This window comes from Scophthalmus maximus, chromosome 19, assembly GCF_022379125.1.
Source record: "Scophthalmus maximus strain ysfricsl-2021 chromosome 19, ASM2237912v1, whole genome shotgun sequence".
NCBI classification, from domain to species: domain Eukaryota; kingdom Metazoa; phylum Chordata; class Actinopteri; order Pleuronectiformes; family Scophthalmidae; genus Scophthalmus; species Scophthalmus maximus.
The window spans coordinates 9,376,701-9,396,405 of NC_061533.1; the positions used below are offsets into that span (position 1 = coordinate 9,376,701).

Consider the following 19,705-nt stretch of genomic DNA (forward strand, 5'->3'; position numbering starts at 1 on the left):
GTACGTTGTCTCCGTCGCGGGGCTTCTGGGAAATGTAGTACACACAGCGATGTGCTCATGCTCGTCCTGCCTGCTGCCATGGATGTGCGAGGATGTATTTGAATATTGACCATGTACTATATTATTATTTACGTCTTTATATAAGGTAGATATAAGATCCATGCTTTGTGTATGTAAAATATGCAGTATGCATACAATACAGCATAATAATTAATAATTATATTATAATAATTATAATTATAGAGATATAGCGAGCGAGGGAGTTTTATTATTATTGTTATACATGTATTAATATTATATGTATGTATGTATGTATGTATCTATGGTATGTATGCATGTATACATGTCCAGAGGGAACAGTGGTTGTGTCATTGCCTTTCAAACAGCAGATTGGAGTTTGAATCCCGGTCTGCCTCTGGCAAGAGAAATCTAACTAAACCTGGCAACTGCACTGAAACAAGAAACATGTGAGATGTAAGCTGCAAACTGGGACAGTGTAAACTGATAAGCGCGACTCAGCCACTTGACTTGTCATAACCATATCCCTGGAACGGTGAATGGATAGTGTAATGGAAGGTGTGTAGTCTCTTCCCGGCCGCGCAGAGCCCACAAATTCAAAGACAATGCATGTCCAAAAGACATGCAACAAAAAGTACTCATAGGTGTGAATGTGTCTCTGCGATGGACCGGTGACCTTTTTTGCAACATTTGGACTCAATTTGACCACATTTGTTTTGATATATTGTGCCTTTTTTGTCTCTTGTACACTTGTTTGCATACTTGTGACATGTTTAAGTAGAATGTCTCTTAGTTAGCTGTGCATCAGGTGTCAATAACATGCATCCCACCTCCAAGGTGTGTGTGTTTGTTTTTTGAGAGAAAAAAAAAGGCTGATGCAATTCATTTTTTAAATTTATTTTAGTCAACACATTATCATGGACATGGCATCAGATGATTAAAAAAAATGCACAGAACTGAAAATGAATTTTGCCACATGACAAAATGACAAATCAAAACTTTGGTGGTTGGTGTGTTGGTTTTTAAAGCTTAATGTCTTGTATTGACTTTTTTTCAGGCAACAGGGGGAAGAAGTGAAAGCTAAAAACAAAATGAGTTAAAAAAAACAGTCTGTCTGATTTCACAGCATTATAGAAAACTAAGGCATCGAAGAAAAGTGCAATTAATCATTAAAAACACATTTCATGTACTGACTCCATGCTTCACCACTTCATCGCCTCACCATAATGTGGATCTCTAAATCTTTTCTGTAAGATTTATGCTACATTGATTTCTCATTGGGCTCATTGATGTCACATGACAACTAAGCATAGAATGGGAGTGGGCTACAACTATCTGGCCTCCGTGACCCAAATAAAAGTTATGAATGCCATCTTATCTCATGAGGAATAGGTCCCTGTCAAAAAACGAGACAGGAATGATATCACTGGTAGCAACATTCTCACAGAGACTAAATTCACTTACTATAAGAGATACTAAAGTAAGAAATCCCAGATTTCAGGAGCAGAGTAGGGTTATATACCTTGGTTTCCATTTACCGTATAATGCTGAACTGAAAAGCATTTTTTATTTCTAATGAAGTCCATGCAGTCCCATCCGAGACGCTAAATTAAATTACTTTCCAGAGTGAAGCAGAGCACTTTGTCACAGAATCACACAGAGTTTTGATGTGTGCCGTAAATTACGGTACACTTTTAGTCGTTCCTTTTTCCTTGTTGTAGTTGTTCCGACTACCTTTGTGACCGCAGGCGCGCTCTCAACTGCCCGTCTCTTGTGAGCGCGGTGTAGCAGGATCCTATAGACCCCGGTGATGGAGCTCCTGCAGTCTTTCCCCTGGTTGTTGAGGATGTGTTCAGAGGTGATTCCTAGTGTCTCCAGTGCTGCTTTTACCTCCATCCCTTCCTCTCTGAGTTCAGATGGATCGCTCTCTGCAAGGTAGGACGGGTCTAGTCTAAAGGGCTCCATGGCCCGCGGGAAGTCCACAGGGAGAAGCCATTCACAGCCCATCATCTGCTCCACTGTGCAGCGGTCAGACGGTATGGGTTGAAGGATTCCTCTGATCAGCCTCTGGCAGGCCTCTGGCACCCAGGAGGGCAGGATGTAGGCCCCCTCCAGGATGCATCGCTTGAGTTTGGCCACTGTGTCCGCCCTGAATGGCATGGTGCATGTCACCATAAAGAACAGCATCACGCCGAGGGCCCAGATGTCTACAAAGATGCCAACATAATGCTCGTCCCGGAAGAGCTCGGGCGCGGCGTAAGGTGGAGAGCCGCAGAACGTGTTTAGTGTCTCATCGCGGCGGCTCAGTGTGCTAAACCCAAAGTCCCCCACTTTGACACAAGAGCTGCTGGTGTAGAAGACATTTTCTGCCTTCAGGTCACGGTGGATGATGTTGCTTTCATGCTGTGGGAGGAAAAGTACAAACTGAGTTATGTTAGCAATTAAAACTCAAACCACGACATGTAAATATTTAAAGTTTAATGTAGGACTTTGTCATTATTAATCTGATTTCCATCAAAATAAACAGCAAGTAGAGTATTTTTACATAGCTTGAAACATGTCTTGAAGTCATCTCTCAGGGTTAGCGACACAACCATGTGACTGCCATGTGAGTAGACTGTCTGACCAAACAGAAATGATCAAGTTATGCAGTTTCTTCAATTGCAACTGAAATTCTACTGATTGATCAAAGCTGCAATGTGAACAAATGCATGAACTTGTTTTTTATTCTTTTTCTGACAGCTCCTGTTCACTTTCATCAAACTGTCCATCATATATCAAAAGATAACATTAAAAAAGTATTTTAAAAATAGCACGTCCATGTCCTGACCATATGTTGAACAGCAGAGAGGATCTGAGCGAAGACAATCTTGCAATCGGTGTCAGAAAGTTTCCCTTCTGTGGTAATTTTGGTGTAGAGCTCCCCTCCGCCTGCATACTCCATCACCAAGTGCAACCGCGTCAACGTCTCCACCACCTAAAGGAAGGAAACACGAGCGAGTATGTCAGAATAGATTACTGAGAAGCAGACCGAATGTCAGCTATAGATCACTGACAAAGCCCCAGTGATCAGATTATGGTCATATATGAATCAACATGGGAGTGCGTGCTGTATGAGCCAAACCTCATAGAGGCGTATGATGTTGGGATGGTGAAGTTTCTCCATGCTGGAGATCTCTCTGGACAGCAGCCTCTGGGTCTTTTGATCCAGCTTGGTTTTGTCCAGGATCTTTATGGCCACTTTGTCTGGTGACAGAGAGGGCAATGATCAGTGACGCAGGAAACCTAATATCATACACACATTTCTCTATTGGATCCCTCCAATCGGAGAAATACCTTTAAGTGGTATTTTAATAGATGGATGATACAGATATATTTGAATATGGAAAAGAAAGGAAGAATTTTGTGTTTTTTCTGTAAGACGGAAGTACTTTCACTCACTGTCCAACATCACTAAAACAACTTCAAGTTTCTGATAAAAGATGTATTGTAAATATTACAAAGAATTGTATGAAGCTAGAGGAATAAAAGATATGAGCCTGGTTCCACCTAGCAAAAGCAGAATTGGCCCTGTAGTCACCAGGCTCGATGCTCTGCTCCAGATAATTTGATGGAGGATTAACTGCAGTGACTGAGCACATAGGAACATTAAAATCAGTGAAGATGAAATAAGACATGGGCATAGAAAGCTGAATGACTGTGACTATTTTTGGGGGGAAAATCAAATTTAACTGAATTCCGAAATGTGCACAACTAACAACTGCAAGAGATCCAAATTATTTTACAGAAAGCGTATCAGATTCAAACGACTGACATCTTGGCTGATATTCCTTTAAATTATTGATAGAGATGAAATAAAATAGACCTCAGGTAACTAAATACAGAAAAGTTCTTGAGGGGCAAAACGGTGTTGAGATATCTAATTGTGCATCAGTATACATTATTCAGGCTGGTATTAGACTCCCTTTTCAGCTGTGACATAGCTTTCAATGAGCATTTAAAATGCATCGCGGCTCATATTGTTTTTGGAGGACAAAATGATCCCACTTACATTCGCCCCTGCACACACATACACAAATATAGCATAGCACAGACAAGCATTCAGTAAAGTATAACACACACACACACACACACTCTCCACTCTCTCTTTAGCCTCTGATGAGGCATGCAGCAATTTTAGCCGTCGCTAAGGAAACTGGAGATCTCTAATCAATCCATCTGTTCAAGGGCAGCAACCCGTCTGTCTCTTTGGGGCTGAATCAGTCCCCTGGCCAGGCACACATCACTTTGTTAGTGAATTGCTACATAACAACACACTTGTTAGTGTTGCAGCCCACCGACTGAAAACAGCTCATCAAAAGCCAAATTATCACTTAAATCTAACAAAAGAGAGTGAATGCGAGCAGATTTCTATGTATTAAAGAAGGATGTTTTTTAGACTAATCAGTCAAAACACACGCTCAGTCAATCATGTCAGTATGACATCTATGTCAAGGGGATGTTCTCATTTAGCCCTGTGTAAGTGTCATAAGAACAATGGCATTTCATTAAGGTTATGCAGTCTCTTACCTTTGGTGAGGGCATGGATTCCTAGCTTGACGTGGGAGAAATTTCCACAACCGATCTCTCCTCGAATTTTGTAGAAGCCGATTCTTCTTCCCACTGTTAGCTCACGGACGACCCTGAGACCAGATAACATGACAAAAGATGGCACACTGAATAGTCTTTATGAGATATTTGAGTAAGGGCGGAGGGAAAGAGAAATACAACAAATTGAAATTCAAAAAAAACTTTTAAACCTTTAAAAATATGATTTCTGCTTTTCGTCCTGATTCGTACCTATCGTCCTGGCACATATCCAGGTTCAGCCTTTCCAGTGGAGTGAGGCGGCGGATGGTGGCTCCCTCATCGTCCGTGTTGATGTCGGAGCTGTCCTGGCGGCTCCAGCGGGTGTACCTTTGGCCACCAGTAGCCACAACCGTGCCTCCGACAGAACCTCCGACAGAGTCTCCCTTGGACTCCCCGACCTCGGCCCCAGAAACTGAGCTGCTCCCGGCGGTGCCTGCGGGCCCCGACCCCCTGGAGCCTGCTGTCCCAGCCCCAGCTTCAGTACCTTCTGGACTGCTCTCAGAGGGGCAGACAGCGGTCATCCTGCACGGCACACCAAAGGGTGGAGCACACTTAGCTCATGGCTGGGAGTGATGCATGACTGGGCGCACAAAAAGAAAAAAAAAATCCATTAGTTTTGAGTCTTACATTTTTGAGACATTTCTTGACAGCTTTCTCTGTATGTGTTTTTCCTGATTCCATGATTGATGTTCCAACTATTAAAAGTAACCTTTAAAATCTACCTCTATAAACTTAAATAATATATTTGGTGTTGATTCTCTTTAACTGTATTCCAGGCCCACTGTGGGCTTAAGCAAGCAATGTTGTATTTTTCTTGTCCTATCATATTGTACTATATATACCAGATTTTTCGTCATAGGATCTTTGTGTAACTGTAGCGCTGTGCCTCAAAATTAGAGAGACAGACATAATCCACAATAAAATGCAAAGGTTAAATAGCCAGCCACAGCACGTACATTATTCATGCATGTGGGTACAGTGAGGGCTTTAATGTAGAAATGTAATGAAATTAATTGCTATACTACCACAAAAAAAGCTGATACAAAGGAAATTCATTCATCTGACTTACCTTCACATATGTGAGCCTTTGAGCAGGAAAATCCCTTCAGTGTCCTTGCCCGAATACCATTGCCAGTGAGAAAGCTACATCAAAAAAACACATGTTATGAATGTGTTTTCTTTTCATTCATCTAAACCCGGACAGAAGCTGCAGTCCGCAGAACCATCCCGCCGCATCCTAAATTCCTCAAACGTGCTGCAGCTGCGACCTGTCCTCGCCACAGTGGAACATCATCTCCTTATTTTATATATTGAAGAAAAGGTGCCAAGGCTGGAGATCAGACAGATCATGGGTTATTGGCTTCATGGTTGTCTCTGAAGAGATCTGCGGAGCTTTAATGGGCTCTTTTGAGTCCCCCAGGGTATAAATAGGTCACAGGCTGAGGAGGAGGGATGAGGAGATGGAGGGTTGGAGAAAAGAGGCTGAACAGATGATAGTGTCAGGGCACAGCCACGGGGCCCTAAGTGTAGACAACCTGGAATGAAGCACAAGAAAGATACGAAAGATAAATGTCATGAATGTTCATCTTAACGCTCATTTTCATTTTGTAATATTTCTTTCCCCACTTCTAATGCATTTTCCTGCAGTGTTTTGATTTACCTACTTGACATGTAAGAATATTTATCATTTTGACGACTTGATTTTCTTTTTTTGCTTAAAGATCAAGCACCTGTGAAATGTGAGAGTCTGTGAGCACATGTCAAAACATGTGTTAACTGTTCAGTGTCTGCTCGAGTGTCCGTCAATGTGCATTGTAATCCTTACTTCATCTAGCGCTTGAGTCCTGCTCCGAGGACAAGGCAGGCTGACGTTGCCATGAGACCCAGTAAAAAACAAATGAGCGAGATTCTCATCACTCTCTACCACCGTGCGGAATACTTACAACGTGAAATCCCACCATGACGTGGGACCTTTTCTTCATTTCAAATGCAGAACATGAGCAATGACCTTCACTCCCTAATGTGAGTGTACTGTGTACAGTGTTTGTGTTGTGTGGGTACATAGGCTCGTAATTAGGTGATACCTGCAGGCTGCTCTGAGAGCAAAGCTCTAACAATGTCCCTTGAAAGGGTAAAAGTAAAGGTGAATCTGAGGTGAACCCTGATTTTGCAAGAATTTATATTTTCTATTATGATGATTCAAATCAGCCAACTACAATAAAGAAATTATGGTAAATATTTGATCACCACTATGTTTGGCAAAAGCAGCTATGCGGCCATTTTTGTAGAGGATCTTAAGTTCTTTCAAAATTACTTAAATTCAATATGAGGTTTTCGCATGTTTGCAAATGTTCAGGTACTGTGGATGGGAATGGTGATGTCAATTCCAAAATCAAGAGTTGGAAACACAATAAGGCTATTGTTGTGGTTGCCCGAGTTTACACAAATGTTCTATCATCAATTGAGCTTCCGTGCACCGAAGTAATGGAATAACGTGGTGTGTGTGCCAGGCAGGAGGATGTTCTCTGTTCTCTAGATAAAGATGAATGAATCTATGCTAAAGCCCCTCTGGGCAAATCAAAGCAATCCTAATCAGGCCAACATGTCTCCAAGCCTTTCAAACACCTTCCTGTCATCCCGCCATGAATATCTAAGCATTGATCTCAGGCGGCCGAAAAGGAGGTTCTAAGAGAGGAGAAGCCTCCACTTTACAGCACAAAGCTGAATACCAGCCTTTTATGTGTGTGTGAACAAAAAGACGAAAGGACAACCACATGAGATAAATGCAATAAATAATAAGAGGGACAGCATGAAGAGTTCTGGGACACAATCACCATCAGGAAACTGTATCTTTTTAAATTCAGATGAATATATACTCGATTGATCAATATGTCTTAAAACAAAGCCACTACAGCCTTATAGTTTATCAGACAATTGGTGTTCGACATCCTTCAATTACACTACTACTACTACTACCATACTTTTTTTTTGATGACAATATCTTAAATCTAAACTTCACAGATTTGAAGTTCAGATTTGAGTCATCTTAAAATGACTCAAACAAAGAGGGGGACACATACTGTGTTGTGGAAAGCTAATTAAGAAAGAAAAAAAGAACCTAACTAGAATGACTGGTTATCACTTCAAGTGGAGAGTATCTCTACAGAGGCTCTATACAGTAGATGAGTATAGCTGCCCAGATTGCTTTGTGCTTCACTTCCACCGGATTACAGATCTCTACCTGGTTGCCTGGCGATGGACACTGACCGAGAGTGTTTGTTTGTCCTCTTTTTCAGGTCGAGGATTAGGCATTAACTGGCACCGGGTGTCAAGAAGGAGCGCACACAGCGCTGTGTTTACAGTGAGACAGTGATGCACTGAGCCTGCAGAGTGCCCATGTGAACTATGTGCCAGCAGACTGATGGATTTATATACACACACACACACACACACACACACCGACAGGTGCACAACAGAGGACATCAGCGGTTTCTCATACAGCATTTTCCTCATGCCTGTCTGAATGTTAGTTAAGATGAAATCAATGGATAGTATACCAAAAGTCTGTTTTATCATGATGATGGTGGTGACAGTTTCGTATTCATTTTTTTTATTTTCTTTGTTTGAATTATTTGTCTTTAAAATGTTTTGAGTGTATAAGCAAAGCTATACTGAAGGCATGTTATTTGTTTAGAAATTTGAAGTTGGAAAGACTGTGGGAGCCTTTTTGGCTATAAAATCAACCACAATAGCTTTTCAGGGTGTCCATCTCCAATAAGTCCTATTTGTGATTATATTTGTATTTGTATTTAAAACCTTTTTTTGTGTGTGAATAAACTGAACTGAACTGAATAAAGCCCAACAGATGCTGAGGAAAACACAGGAGCTGTAATGTGTTGCTTGTGCCTCTGACCATGTTGTAAAAAGAGTTGCAACTTTGAGCTGAGTGACACGTCTCATGAGCAGAACATATGAAAGAGCATCCCAAAACTAAATGTGCTGTGTTTCAGTGTTGTCCTCCTCACCTTACAGAGGGATATGTTACTGATAATAAACAGAAAACACTGCAGACGTGAGATCATGTATCACCTTGGTCCCTGGTACAGTAACTAGTGATGGACACTTCTCATCAGTGTCAGAGGTTTTTATTGTAATACGCACAGAATCATTTGTGTGACTCATCAAAGAGCAAGCCACATCCAGTCTGCCTAACTCGGTTGTTTCATGTTTGATTTACCCCCAGATGTCAAACTCAAAAACTCAGCCAGCCCTTCATCAGCAAACACAATCAGCTTTGCCAAGTATAAACAGTCAATGATTTGTCTGAGGATCAATGAAGGGATGGAGAAGAGTTTACCTCGTGCACTCTGCTGCCAATCACACTGCTTGCATCAGCAGCCTCTTCACACACTCCAACGATGGAAAACACAAGAGCCCATCCACAGCAGCTGTGGATCAAGAATTAGTCACACTGTCCTAATCGCCTTTCTGTGCCTTTAGACGAGGTGAGAGCAGAGGGGAGCTGCTTCTCACATCACCAGCTATGCAGCGTTTATCTGCAGAAGAGTTCTTCCCCGCATTTGCTTTGAGTCCATTCCCTCAGTTCAGCCGGTGCACGTATCCCATTCTCTGTCATTATGCATTCGGGCACAAAGACAACGCACGCGCCAGTGCACATTACATTCACACACGCCTTTTTTCCTCGGACAGACACAGGCACAAGCACATTGGTGTAAATACGTACACATGGGGACGCACGCGCGCACACACGGACGGACAGCGAGCTCTCTTCACACAAAGCTCCCCAGTGTGTTAATTGAGTCGCGCGGCTGACAAGAATAAAGAGCTCAACAGTGAAAGAGCTGCCACAATGAAGACCATGGGCCCTAGGAACAAGAGAGACAGGCCTCTCTGGAATCTATGGGGCAAATATTTCACATTTCCAGTTCCAAAAAGCAGAGTGACCTCTAAATCCCTTCCCCCTGACACATAAACACACAGAGTCCGAGCACAGACCTCTGTGGGCGCGCTCAAGCCAAAGCACTTGGATATAATGGAGACACAATACCTGGCTTGGCAAATGGTCAACTGAAACGGATGGAAACTGCATGAGTAGGACACTAACACTCTTTCAAGTCTTTCTTTTTTTTAGATAAAAATTTGTTTTACTCTGATCTTTTTATGTATTTTCACTCGTTTTGATTCATCTATTGCTACTGTAATTGTGTATAGATAACACTGTCAGTCCCAAAGCCTATAGATGCGCAACACAGTTAAGTTCCAAGTACATCTTAGAGAGCGTGACAAAGAGCTGTAGGTGTCTCTGAGGACTCAACAAAGTTACCATGACACTGTATGCAGAGAGCACAATAACATAACATGGCAACATGGCAGGAGACACGGTGAAAGTGGTTGAAATCTAAGTCTCGTCGGTCATGAGCCCTCTGAGTTTGCATGTTATTCACTGTTGGCACTTCAAAAGGGAAAAAAGACTTGTAGTGCTTCATAACAAATATTAATTGTTTTTGCAACATGCAACACTTTAAAGATTTCATAATTTTATGATTTGGCAATTTATCGCATGGCTTCCAGTTATTTACTTCTTGTAGCAGGACATAAAACCAATACATCTTGTAGTTGAAGATACAATATGGAGCATCCCGATGGCTCAGTGGAATAAAATGTGTAAGGGGCAACTGTGGCCTCCTATAATAAGGCACCGGAGTCATTGAAATTGCCCCTCTCTCTTATCCATGAGCAAACTCAGAAAGCATAAAAATGCAACTAAATAAGTCAGCGTGTAAACCGTTATGACACAGTTTTGGTGTCAAGCTCTTCACTTTCCTGTCCTTTCAACAACAGGCACGTTTTTGAATAGTGTTTTAACAAAAGCTTTTCTCTGATATCTGATCATGAAGTATCTGTAATCAGTATCTGTATGCATTTTTCTTGTCAATACAACCACACTACGCTGCATCTTTTGCTCCAAAGTCATCAGTCAGACTACATTATGCCATGATGGATGCTGCAGATTAACACCCCATCATCAGAGATCAACAGGTGCTGGAGCCAGGCCGTGTCCCTTTTTCATAACCCGGTGTCATCTATAGCTCCATCTGCTCAGCGCAGGGAGAGAAGCTGAGCGGCAGAGTCACTCTGTGCGCGGGTCCCCAAGTTTGAGCCACTGCGCTGCGCCCTCGCGCGCGCGTCGCTTGCGTGCGCAACCGCCAGGTGACTGTACACACTGTGTCACAGAGGTGATGCGTTGATTTCACGACTGCGATCATAACAGAGCAGGCCTGTAATCACAGATTAAATAATAGAGATTTAACCACATGACATCGTGTGATTTTAAATCCATACGACCGCGGGCTCTATCACCTGCAGGGATTATTACAAGAGGCGCAGGTGCAGCGAACAGGATATATGACTCTGACGCGTTGGATTTTAAAAAGTACATTTTTTCCCCCTCTAACACATCAAAGGAACAAAACGCTCCTTTCGCGTAAGCAGATCGTGAAGTGCATCAGTTGAGAGATTTGTCTGACAGCCACTGATGACAGTCAACAGTTCGCATCTCCTCGCAGCACAGGGCCAATATTCCCTGCGAGCCGGCGCATTTCTCATCATAATCCTATATCAGCACACAAGAAAAACCCCACACATGTCACATCCGTGAATGAGTCTTACTTGGATGAGTGTCGTCACGGGCCTGTGGCGACACGCATTATCGACGTCGCTGTGAAACATCTTCTCCTGCGCCCGGTGACATTGAGCCGCACTGGCTCCTGCTGCAGCTGCCCCCCTTGGTTTAGTCTGTTGGGAAGGGGAATCCGCGTGACTGAAGGGTGGGTCGGCCAATCAGCGGCGGTCCGAGAGAGTCCGCCGCGCGTCTCTCAGCCAATGAGAGGCGAGAACTGCAGACGGGGCCGCAGGATGCGTTTAAGTTCAGTCGGCCACCTCCGAGGTTTGTCCACAGCAGAGGGGCAGCCGGCAGGTAACTCGACCCGTGTGTGTGTGTGTGTGTGTGTGTGTGTGTGTGTGTGTGTGTGTGTGTGTGTGTGTGTGTGTGTGTGTGTGTGTGCGCGCGTGTGTGTGTGTCACGCACAGGCAGAGGTTCACGGTGGGGTCAGGGGAACAGGGCCCTGCAAAGGATTCCACAGATACATGGTTAATACCTCATCTTTACTCTTCTGTGAGAGTAAACATAGTTCCTTTCTCTATCTTAAGACGGAGCACCTTAATTGGGTTAATATATGCTACTTGATTAAATTGAAAACAATTCAGATTAGATTTTTGGCTATCATAAGCTTCTGTGTACATCAGTATTAGGTTAGCCTGCTGACATGACCTCACAATAGAGAAGCAGCCCTAGTTTTAATTCAGTGTGATAATAGCATAACTTTTTTTGTGTTTGTAATGTAAAGTGTTATAGCAGAGATGAGTAATATTCTGTCACATATTCTGCATGTCGGTTTGTTGATTCGTTGCCCAACAACCGACCCCCACTGAGTGTCACTACTCCCCCACTTCTTCTGCACTAGACTGGAGTTGAAATTTGCACAGAATACACATTGTTATTCTTTCAGGATTATATACTGCTATATATTACTATTAGTAGTAGTAATGGTATTAGGCATTTCATTGTATATTGTATTTGTCATTTACTCGGACTTGCTGCTCTTATACATCTGTCACACATATTGCAGTCCTGTAAATTATATTCTTTATCTAATTGTTCTACATAGATACATTTTAATTTATAATATTTGTATTCTATTCTTATTCAAATGCTATCCTTGGGCTGATGTAATACCCAAATTCACCCCATTGGTATCAACAAAGAATGTTTCCTATTTTATGTAAATCTCATTTATTAGCTGTACAAAGTGAAGTCAAGCTCCTGTTGTAAAACAGTTTTGAGAGGTATTGATCCCTGGGATTCCTCAGGTAGCAGAGCTGATGAACTACGATGAACTTTATTTGTTAGTCAAATGGTACCCCAGCATCTTTATTGTATTAATTTGGCGGTAAAAAAGAGTTGTCCAAAATGTGTGGCTTATGAGCATTATTATAGTCTCTATTACAATTTCCTCAGATCTACAATATCAGATTTTAGCCACTGGGGGACAGTAGAATCAGGCACAACACTGACACAGTTATGATTAAAGGGGATTAAATGGCTGCAGATCACTGTGTACAGCGATTTTTATTTGAGTTTCTGGTCACCTCATGAATTGAAGTTCAAGATTCATTTTTCACTTCAGCCTTGCTCTGGTTTCCAATAGCTCCTGAGGGACATACTGCATCTGGCTCATCCATGTCCACCAGTTCGTGTTCCATAAGTCATTTCATGCTGCACAGGTGTATGGTGGCTCTGAAGCGGAGTTGGATGATAATTACCTGTGGGTTTATCAATATTTGTTTATCCACTAAAGAAAAAAAAGACAACATCTGAAGCGATAATAAAGACAACAGTATTTTATATGTATCTATACCTCACTGTGTTGCTTTTAAAGATCATCAAGGTCTCAATAGATGGATGCAAGACTTGCAGTCTGTTCTGGAAACCAATTTTAATTCCTACAAAAAAAATCCATGAAAACAAGCTTAAACAAATCTGAAGCATTAGTGCTGAGGAGCATCAGCATCACACAACACCTGTTATGAGCTGCAACAGGAACATTTCATTCATTGTCAAACTGTATTGGCAAGTGACCCAAATTAAAAGAACAAAATATAAATCTGAGGTAATATAAAGACAATAAAAAAAAACCCCACATGAAAATAGATTGATGAAGCACTGAAGAGTCATCCACATTATGGGATAGGATGGCAAACAGCTTTAACATAAATACAGCATAGTGAGCAGGAAGCTATATATCTCTGTCCATCACTCCAAGTTCAAAGTTGTTGTCAGCAACAGAGTTGTTCAACGTGTAGGCCGACAGCAGAACATATCGAGGTGACATGCTGGATCCCACATGCAGTGTTCTGTATGGAAACTAAGATGTCAGCCGCGGCATGATGCAGCCGCTCCACGACTGAACGTGTCCCGATAGTCATTTAAGAAAGTAATTTTCACATTCTCATACAACCACAGCTTGTTCTACCTCCTCAACGTTCACCATCTCCCCGTCCATCTCTACTTCCACCTGAGAGTTCACCACCTGCTGCCCATCGACTTCAGTTGTGGTCACGTGCACAACCTGGATCTGCACCCCAGCCTGCTTCAATCTCTCCATGTCCTCCTCGCACATCTCCGTCACCCCTCCGTCCTCCACCACGACGGTTGCCGTCTCGTCCATCTCCATCACATCCACGGGCTCCACTGTGACGTGTTCAACCTGAATTCCGTCATCCAATAAGACCGTTTCAGTTCCTTCTATGCTCTGCGTTGCCATTGCGAGGTCGGCAGCAGAGTCGGTAATGACCAGTTCTTCAGTTGACCCACTGTCCTCAATGGAATGGATGTCTTTGAGGTGGGTCTTTAGCTCTTTAGGGTGTGTGAACCACATGTCACACATGGTGCAGTGGTTGGGCTTGTCTCCTGTGTGGCTCACTAGATGGTCTTTGAACTGGTCCCAGCTGTTGAACACGCTGCTGCAGACCTGATGGAGGTGACACACGCAAGTTTCAGATTTCTCAATTGATTATTGAAGCTTCAAAATTGAGACACATGTCCATCAAAAAATCCTGGCGAAAAAGATCATCAGTTGTCTTGTTTTGTGTTCAATAAAAAAAAAAATTAAAAATACTGAAATAAATAAATTCTCATATTCGTTCCTCATCATAATATTTTAATATTAGTCGACAGCCCTAATTCCCAATAAATGCAGATACTCAATATTAAATGACAGGAGCACACACTTGACTGAGACATTCCTATTGTGGGATGATTATTAGAAAAAAGCTAACATTAAATCAGACATTTGAATTAATCCGTTACCACTACACTTCCCAACATAAACCACCATCAGTCTGCTGAAAAGGACATATTATATATGTCCTGACGTTATGTATTACTGAGTGAATAAATATATTTCCCTTCTCTAGACGCTACTCTGCTATTGGAGCGTTTTATGGCCTTGATACTGAACAAACTGTACCTGGCATTCATAGAGTTTCTTGCGTCCTTTTTTGGCTCCTGCCCCGTTCTGACAGGCTGCCATATGGCACTTCAGAGTGCTGTTCCTTGCAAAACGCTCATGGCAATCTGGACACTCATAAGGTTTTTCCCCTGAAGATGGACACAAACAACATAATATGATAAATTATGGTAACATGCTTGACAAAAAAAACAAACTGAGCTCAACCAGCTTTATTTTTCATTCTGACCTGTGTGCTTCCGCAAGTGTTCCTTAAAGTGGCCGAAGTGGTCAAAGTGCTTCTTACAGTATTCACAAACGTGCACTTTCTTTTGGGGTTTTTGGTTTCGAGACAGCTCCTCTGCGTCAAAATGAAATGTTGTGATGTGATACTTCAAGGCGCCCTCCCGCGTGTAGGCTCTACCGCAGTGGTTGCACACATATGGCTTTTCCAGAGAGCCCTGGTGTGTTTTTAGGTGCTGTTTGAGGTGGTAGTACAACTTGAAGCTACGGTCACACTTGTTGCAGCGGAATAAGTTGTCCACTTGAGAAATCTGGACCTCTACGATCTCAACGTTCTCCAGCACCTTGGAGGCAGTCACCGTTTCCTCCTGATACACAATTTCCTGCCATGCACAAACACACAACACATTTTGGGTTAATCCTTTCACATGTATAACTCCACAGTAATCCACAGTTTCCCACTTTATACAAAAGGAGCATTGGAACTCAGATCTTAATGGAAAAGAGTCAATACCTCTTCTTCAATTCCTCCCTTCTTGATCACCTGTAGCGTAGGTTCCTCTTGCTGATATTTGCTAGTTATGTCAGCAAGAAGAGCCAAAGCAGAGTCATCGGATGCCGCCTGGGCATTCTTTGCTGCATCGACCACCTCTTCTAAACCCGAGTCCTCCACTTCAATGGCACCTTCCCCGATCACCTCAATCTCCACCTGAAGAACATTGAAAATATTCAGTCCTGACCACACAATGTAAAGGTCACTTCATTCATTAGACAATTGTTACACCAAGAATTACTTTTTGTTGGTAGAAACCTGCGCGCAGTCCAGCACTTTGCAAGGTATTGTTCCACTGTAAACATACTGACCTGTTCCCCTTCCACCGAGGGCAGGGTTTCTGTAATCACATTTGATGTCTCTGCAATCTTCCTCTTTTTACCTTTGCTCTTTGCCATCACTGAGGGATTCTCAATTATCCTAGAAGAAAAAGTTAGCTCTTATTGAGAGGTAACAATGTTTATACTTTCAGTACATCCATATCATCAGTGTAACTCTGACAGTGTAAAAATGTTGTGTTTTTAGCAGCAATAAGTGTATGCAAGTCTCACTTATTGTTCAGCGCTTTGATGGCTTCCTGCATCTGGAGATATTCAGCTGCCTTGAAGACGTCATAGGCCTCCTCTTCACCGGCTACAGCTAGTGTGGCTGTGTAAGTGAACTCCATCAGCTGGCTGAAGGCGGTGTTGCTCACTCCTGTTACGACAAAGCAGAAGTGGTGAGTAAAAGCCATCTAATGTAGAATGGACAAGAAAATACTTCTCAAGCTGCAAGATCATGGCTTGACATGTTTGGAAACTAAAACACTTTTAGCCTGTAGCTTAACAATAACCAAGTGAATGAAATTTTTTAGTAACACATACATACAAATGATTATGATGAATAACATAAACAACGGTTCTAATGTCACTTTAACTTTACTACATATGGACATACTGGTAACAGTCTATATGCTGGCCGGTAAGTAACAGGTTGCAATACAGAAATGCCAAGGAAGGTTTAAGGTCATTTAGAAACAGCATCTCAATTACATAGTTTGTCCATCAGGGGGCATAAACTGAGAGGGACATTTTACGGTTAAAAAAAACATTTGTTTATTTAAAAATACAAAGGGAGATTGAGACCACAATATTTCTATGTTTATATTTAAAAGAAAGTTTCTAACAACTAATACATCATTATAGATTTATAGGAAAACTCCCTTATTCTGATATCTGTGCTGTTTGTTGACAAAAGTCTGTCAACATCAACTCTGTTTTCATTTCAGTATGAGAGGTATTAGTCCCCTTTCATTTTCTCTGCTCCTTTTTCCAGAATGCTAGTAAAACGCAGAATACCTTCTATCTCTACCAGTGGCTCCTGCGTAAAATCCTGGAAGAACTTGTGGAAAAACTGACTGCATGCTGCCAACACCGCTTTATGGGCTCTGAACTGGTGTCCTGCAAAAGACAAACATGGAAATAGGAGGTGCTGCTAAGGCATTTCACAAAGACATTGCAAAACGACAGACAGTGCACGACCGACTTACCGTCCACGATTAAAGTAATGTCCGTGAACTGGTCCAGCTGTCGTTGTTCATTAAGTTTGTCCATCATGACTTTGTAATGTGCTGGGTACTGACTGCCTCCATCCAACTCCACTTCCACTTCAGCCGCCATTGCTCACCCGATCCTTCTCTGCAGGGAACAGAGGAAAATGAACATACACACATCATGATGATATTTGAGAAAAGTAACAAAAGTTACCACCCAGTACAAGCAGTAGCAAACAACAGTTCTTGGAATAGTTGACAAAACATATTGACTCAACCCTCCATTGCAACCCACAGTAGCTGATAGCATAAGATCAAACCTGCACACAACAATAAGAATGGATCACAATATATACAGTAAAAAGCATCTGTTCAACCCTCCATACTCAGCTGACTTATGCACTCGTTGTTTTCAATTGTGTCCAATGCTCTGCAAACCGTGCAGAGGCTATAGTGTGCGACGAGAATCACATATCAGTACGTTCTGACCTGGTGCATTTGAAATATTGATCACTGAATTTGCCGTTTCAAAGCGCCGTTGGCAGAGCAGCATTTGAACAATGAAGTCAGACATAGTTCAAGTTGCACTGGGTGCAAAACAAGTGAAACCCTGTGAGGGTAAAATGCTAAAAAAGAACATGCAACTTGCACAGAACGAGGAATTCAACGCGACGTCCCCTCTAGAACCAAACTGTTAGCACACCAGGTTCAACGTCACTCTTTTCCTGAGACGTATAGTCATAGTTAAGTATAGATGTAAGAAGAGAGGTGATCTATGCAGCACGGGTGACATGGAGATATGATTCTGCCCCCTGATCCGACACATGGGGCTCATTTAGGGAAGCAGCTTTGCTCGATGCTAGCTTGACTAGCACAACACACAACCCCGCCGACCAAAACAAGCCATGTCACAGATCCGATATGCCAACGTAGCCAAACTCCAACTCACCGGGACTAGATGTACCCATGAAACTGTTTCGAAACGGGAACATGGAGGGAATTGCGACGGTACAACCCCAAGGTGTCACAGCCAACGGGCCTCTTAGCACGCTCGCCATTTCGCGTTTGACAATCAACATTACGTCATCAAACCGCGCATTAAAATACACTTTTCCCTCGCATTTTCCCCTAATTAAACCCACCGCGGGTCAAAGTGCGCGTCAAAACCCGTCTGTACACATACCTGGAGTTTGGCTACGCTGCTCCAGAGAGATATTCAGCAGTAATATTCCCCTCGACGCATGAAGCTCTGTTCTAGACTCGTCGCACTAAGAAAAAAAAGGGCGGTCGTCCAACACTCCGGCCTCAGTTTCCCAGAATCCATTGCGAATTCAAGGACGCCGACGACGGTTGCTTGGTGACAGCGGCGAGTGACAAGTGTTAACATGTTCTTGTGGATCTTCTTCTTCTTCTTCTTCTTCTTCTTCTTCTTCTTCTTCTTCTTCTTCTTCTTCTTCTTCTTCTTCTTCTTTTGTCCTTTTCTTTGGCGGGTGGCAACCAGCGTTACGGTGCATTACCGCCCCCCACTATGTTGGAGTGTGAGACAGAGTTTTTCTACCCAAAACAAGAACCAAAAACAAGCAAAACAAAACAAAACAAAATTAAAATAAATAAATATAAATGTGGCTATTTTGTGAATTTTATCCCGATAGAAAATATATATTTTTAAAGTCATCTCTTTGACTCCAAGTCTCCCGATTCCCCTCTTTAATGCTTTGCGCTCTTGTGTGTATTTATGGCACTGTAAAACTACATGCTCTACTGATTCCTCCGTGTGACAGTTATGTTCTAGTGGATCGCCTGCTATTGATCATGATTATAGAAATTACAATGATCATGTCTCCTACCTGCCCATGTAAACCTGGATAATGTAATGTGCTATGCCCTACCAATGCAGAAAATTTGATTCACTTCAAGTAATGTGAATAATGTAATAGTTGAATGTACTCCTGTTACTGGTAGATGGAAGATTAACTGACAATGATTGCATGACAATGGGCCACTGTACAGATTAGATTGTGGATATGATTAAACAGTTGGGTTGAAGATTAAAACTGAGGCATAATCTTCATCCATTGCTGGCAGTGTATCCACTTACAAGATCCCACGAGTCAATGATTTAATGTGCTGACAAGTTTTATTGTTAGCATATCTTAATATTATTGAATAAGATCCCGTGAAACAAACCGATATGTATTATAGATTATTCAGGTCAGAGTGTTCTCATGAGGGGCACATGCCGTGCATGGTGTCAGACACTGTAAATGAGTAACAAGAGGTCACAGAATATAATTCTCCCAAGACATCGTACAGTCATGTCACTCCCTGTTGTATCAGTCGACTGCTGAGTCATTATGTATCCCTGCACCGACCAGGCGGTGTTTATAGACGCTGATACCTTCAATTATTCTGCATGTTTTCTGTAATCGCTTCTTGTAAATGCCCGGGTATATTTTCAGTTCTAACTAAGTTGCTGCTGAAGGCAATATTTCCTCCATGTCATGTAGAGTGTTCAATACTGCTGGTATTTTCCCTGTACCATGCACTGCTGATTTTGAGTAAAATCATATTTCCAAATTAATTGCTGCAGTATGTGGCTTTGGGTGTTCCCTAATAGGACTCCTTGCATCAACACGAACAGCT

The 19,705-nt window shown here is 42.3% G+C and overlaps 2 protein-coding genes and 1 long non-coding RNA gene across 5 annotated transcripts; 1 reads left to right on the forward strand and 2 right to left on the reverse strand.

Moving 5' to 3' along the window:
- Window positions 1-899: 899 nt before the first annotated feature.
- Window positions 900-12,972, reverse strand: nim1ka (NIM1 serine/threonine protein kinase a). Its single transcript, XM_035639422.2, has 7 exons — window positions 11,338-12,972; window positions 5,717-6,182; window positions 4,858-5,227; window positions 4,588-4,700; window positions 3,143-3,264; window positions 2,849-2,995; window positions 900-2,421 (listed from the first exon to the last, which is right to left on the reverse strand). Exons 3-7 carry the CDS (start codon window positions 5,166-5,168, stop codon window positions 1,663-1,665), a joined length of 1,452 nt encoding a protein of 483 aa, XP_035495315.1. The 5' UTR covers window positions 5,169-5,227; window positions 5,717-6,182; window positions 11,338-12,972; the 3' UTR covers window positions 900-1,662.
- LOC118313714 lies at window positions 11,506-17,051 on the forward strand. The gene is made up of 3 exons (XR_004794506.1): window positions 11,506-11,644; window positions 16,057-16,249; window positions 16,846-17,051. It is a non-coding gene; the product is annotated as an uncharacterized LOC118313714 (long non-coding RNA).
- On the reverse strand, window positions 13,205-18,461 carry znf131 (zinc finger protein 131). 3 transcript variants are annotated; one of them, XM_047329091.1, is made up of 9 exons: window positions 18,246-18,461; window positions 17,060-17,207; window positions 16,869-16,970; window positions 16,083-16,227; window positions 15,843-15,951; window positions 15,523-15,687; window positions 14,986-15,361; window positions 14,757-14,887; window positions 13,205-14,258 (listed from the first exon to the last, which is right to left on the reverse strand). In XM_047329091.1, exons 2-9 carry the CDS (start codon window positions 17,187-17,189, stop codon window positions 13,737-13,739), a joined length of 1,680 nt encoding a protein of 559 aa, XP_047185047.1. In that variant the 5' UTR covers window positions 17,190-17,207; window positions 18,246-18,461; the 3' UTR covers window positions 13,205-13,736. The 3 variants fall into 3 exon arrangements, with proteins under 3 accessions (XP_047185047.1, XP_047185045.1, XP_035495313.2); XM_047329089.1 differs by having other exon boundaries at window positions 15,493-15,687; window positions 18,246-18,458; XM_035639420.2 differs by lacking the exon at window positions 18,246-18,461 and adding an exon at window positions 18,012-18,146 and having other exon boundaries at window positions 15,493-15,687.
- Between the last annotated feature and the right edge of the window lie 1,244 nt (window positions 18,462-19,705).

Bases quoted from the DNA above. Each gene is read 5' to 3' on its own strand.
- nim1ka (XM_035639422.2), bottom strand. From the start codon at position 5,168: ATGACCGCTGTCTGCCCCTCTGAGAGCAGTCCAGAAGGTACTGAAGCT. The intron at 4,701-4,857 runs GTACGAATCAGG...ATCTGGTCTCAG, and splicing joins GATATGTGCCAGGACGATAG to GGTCGTCCGTGAGCTAACAG. The intron at 2,422-2,848 runs GTCAGGACATGG...TTCCTCCCACAG, and splicing joins TCTCTGCTGTTCAACATATG to CATGAAAGCAACATCATCCA.
- znf131 (XM_047329089.1), bottom strand. From the start codon at position 17,189: ATGGCGGCTGAAGTGGAAGTGGAGTTGGATGGAGGCAGTCAGTACCCA. The intron at 15,362-15,492 runs GTATTGACTCTT...TGTGCATGGCAG, and splicing joins AGGGAGGAATTGAAGAAGAG to GAAATTGTGTATCAGGAGGA. The intron at 14,888-14,985 runs GTCAGAATGAAA...GTCCATCTTCAG, and splicing joins ACACTTGCGGAAGCACACAG to GGGAAAAACCTTATGAGTGT.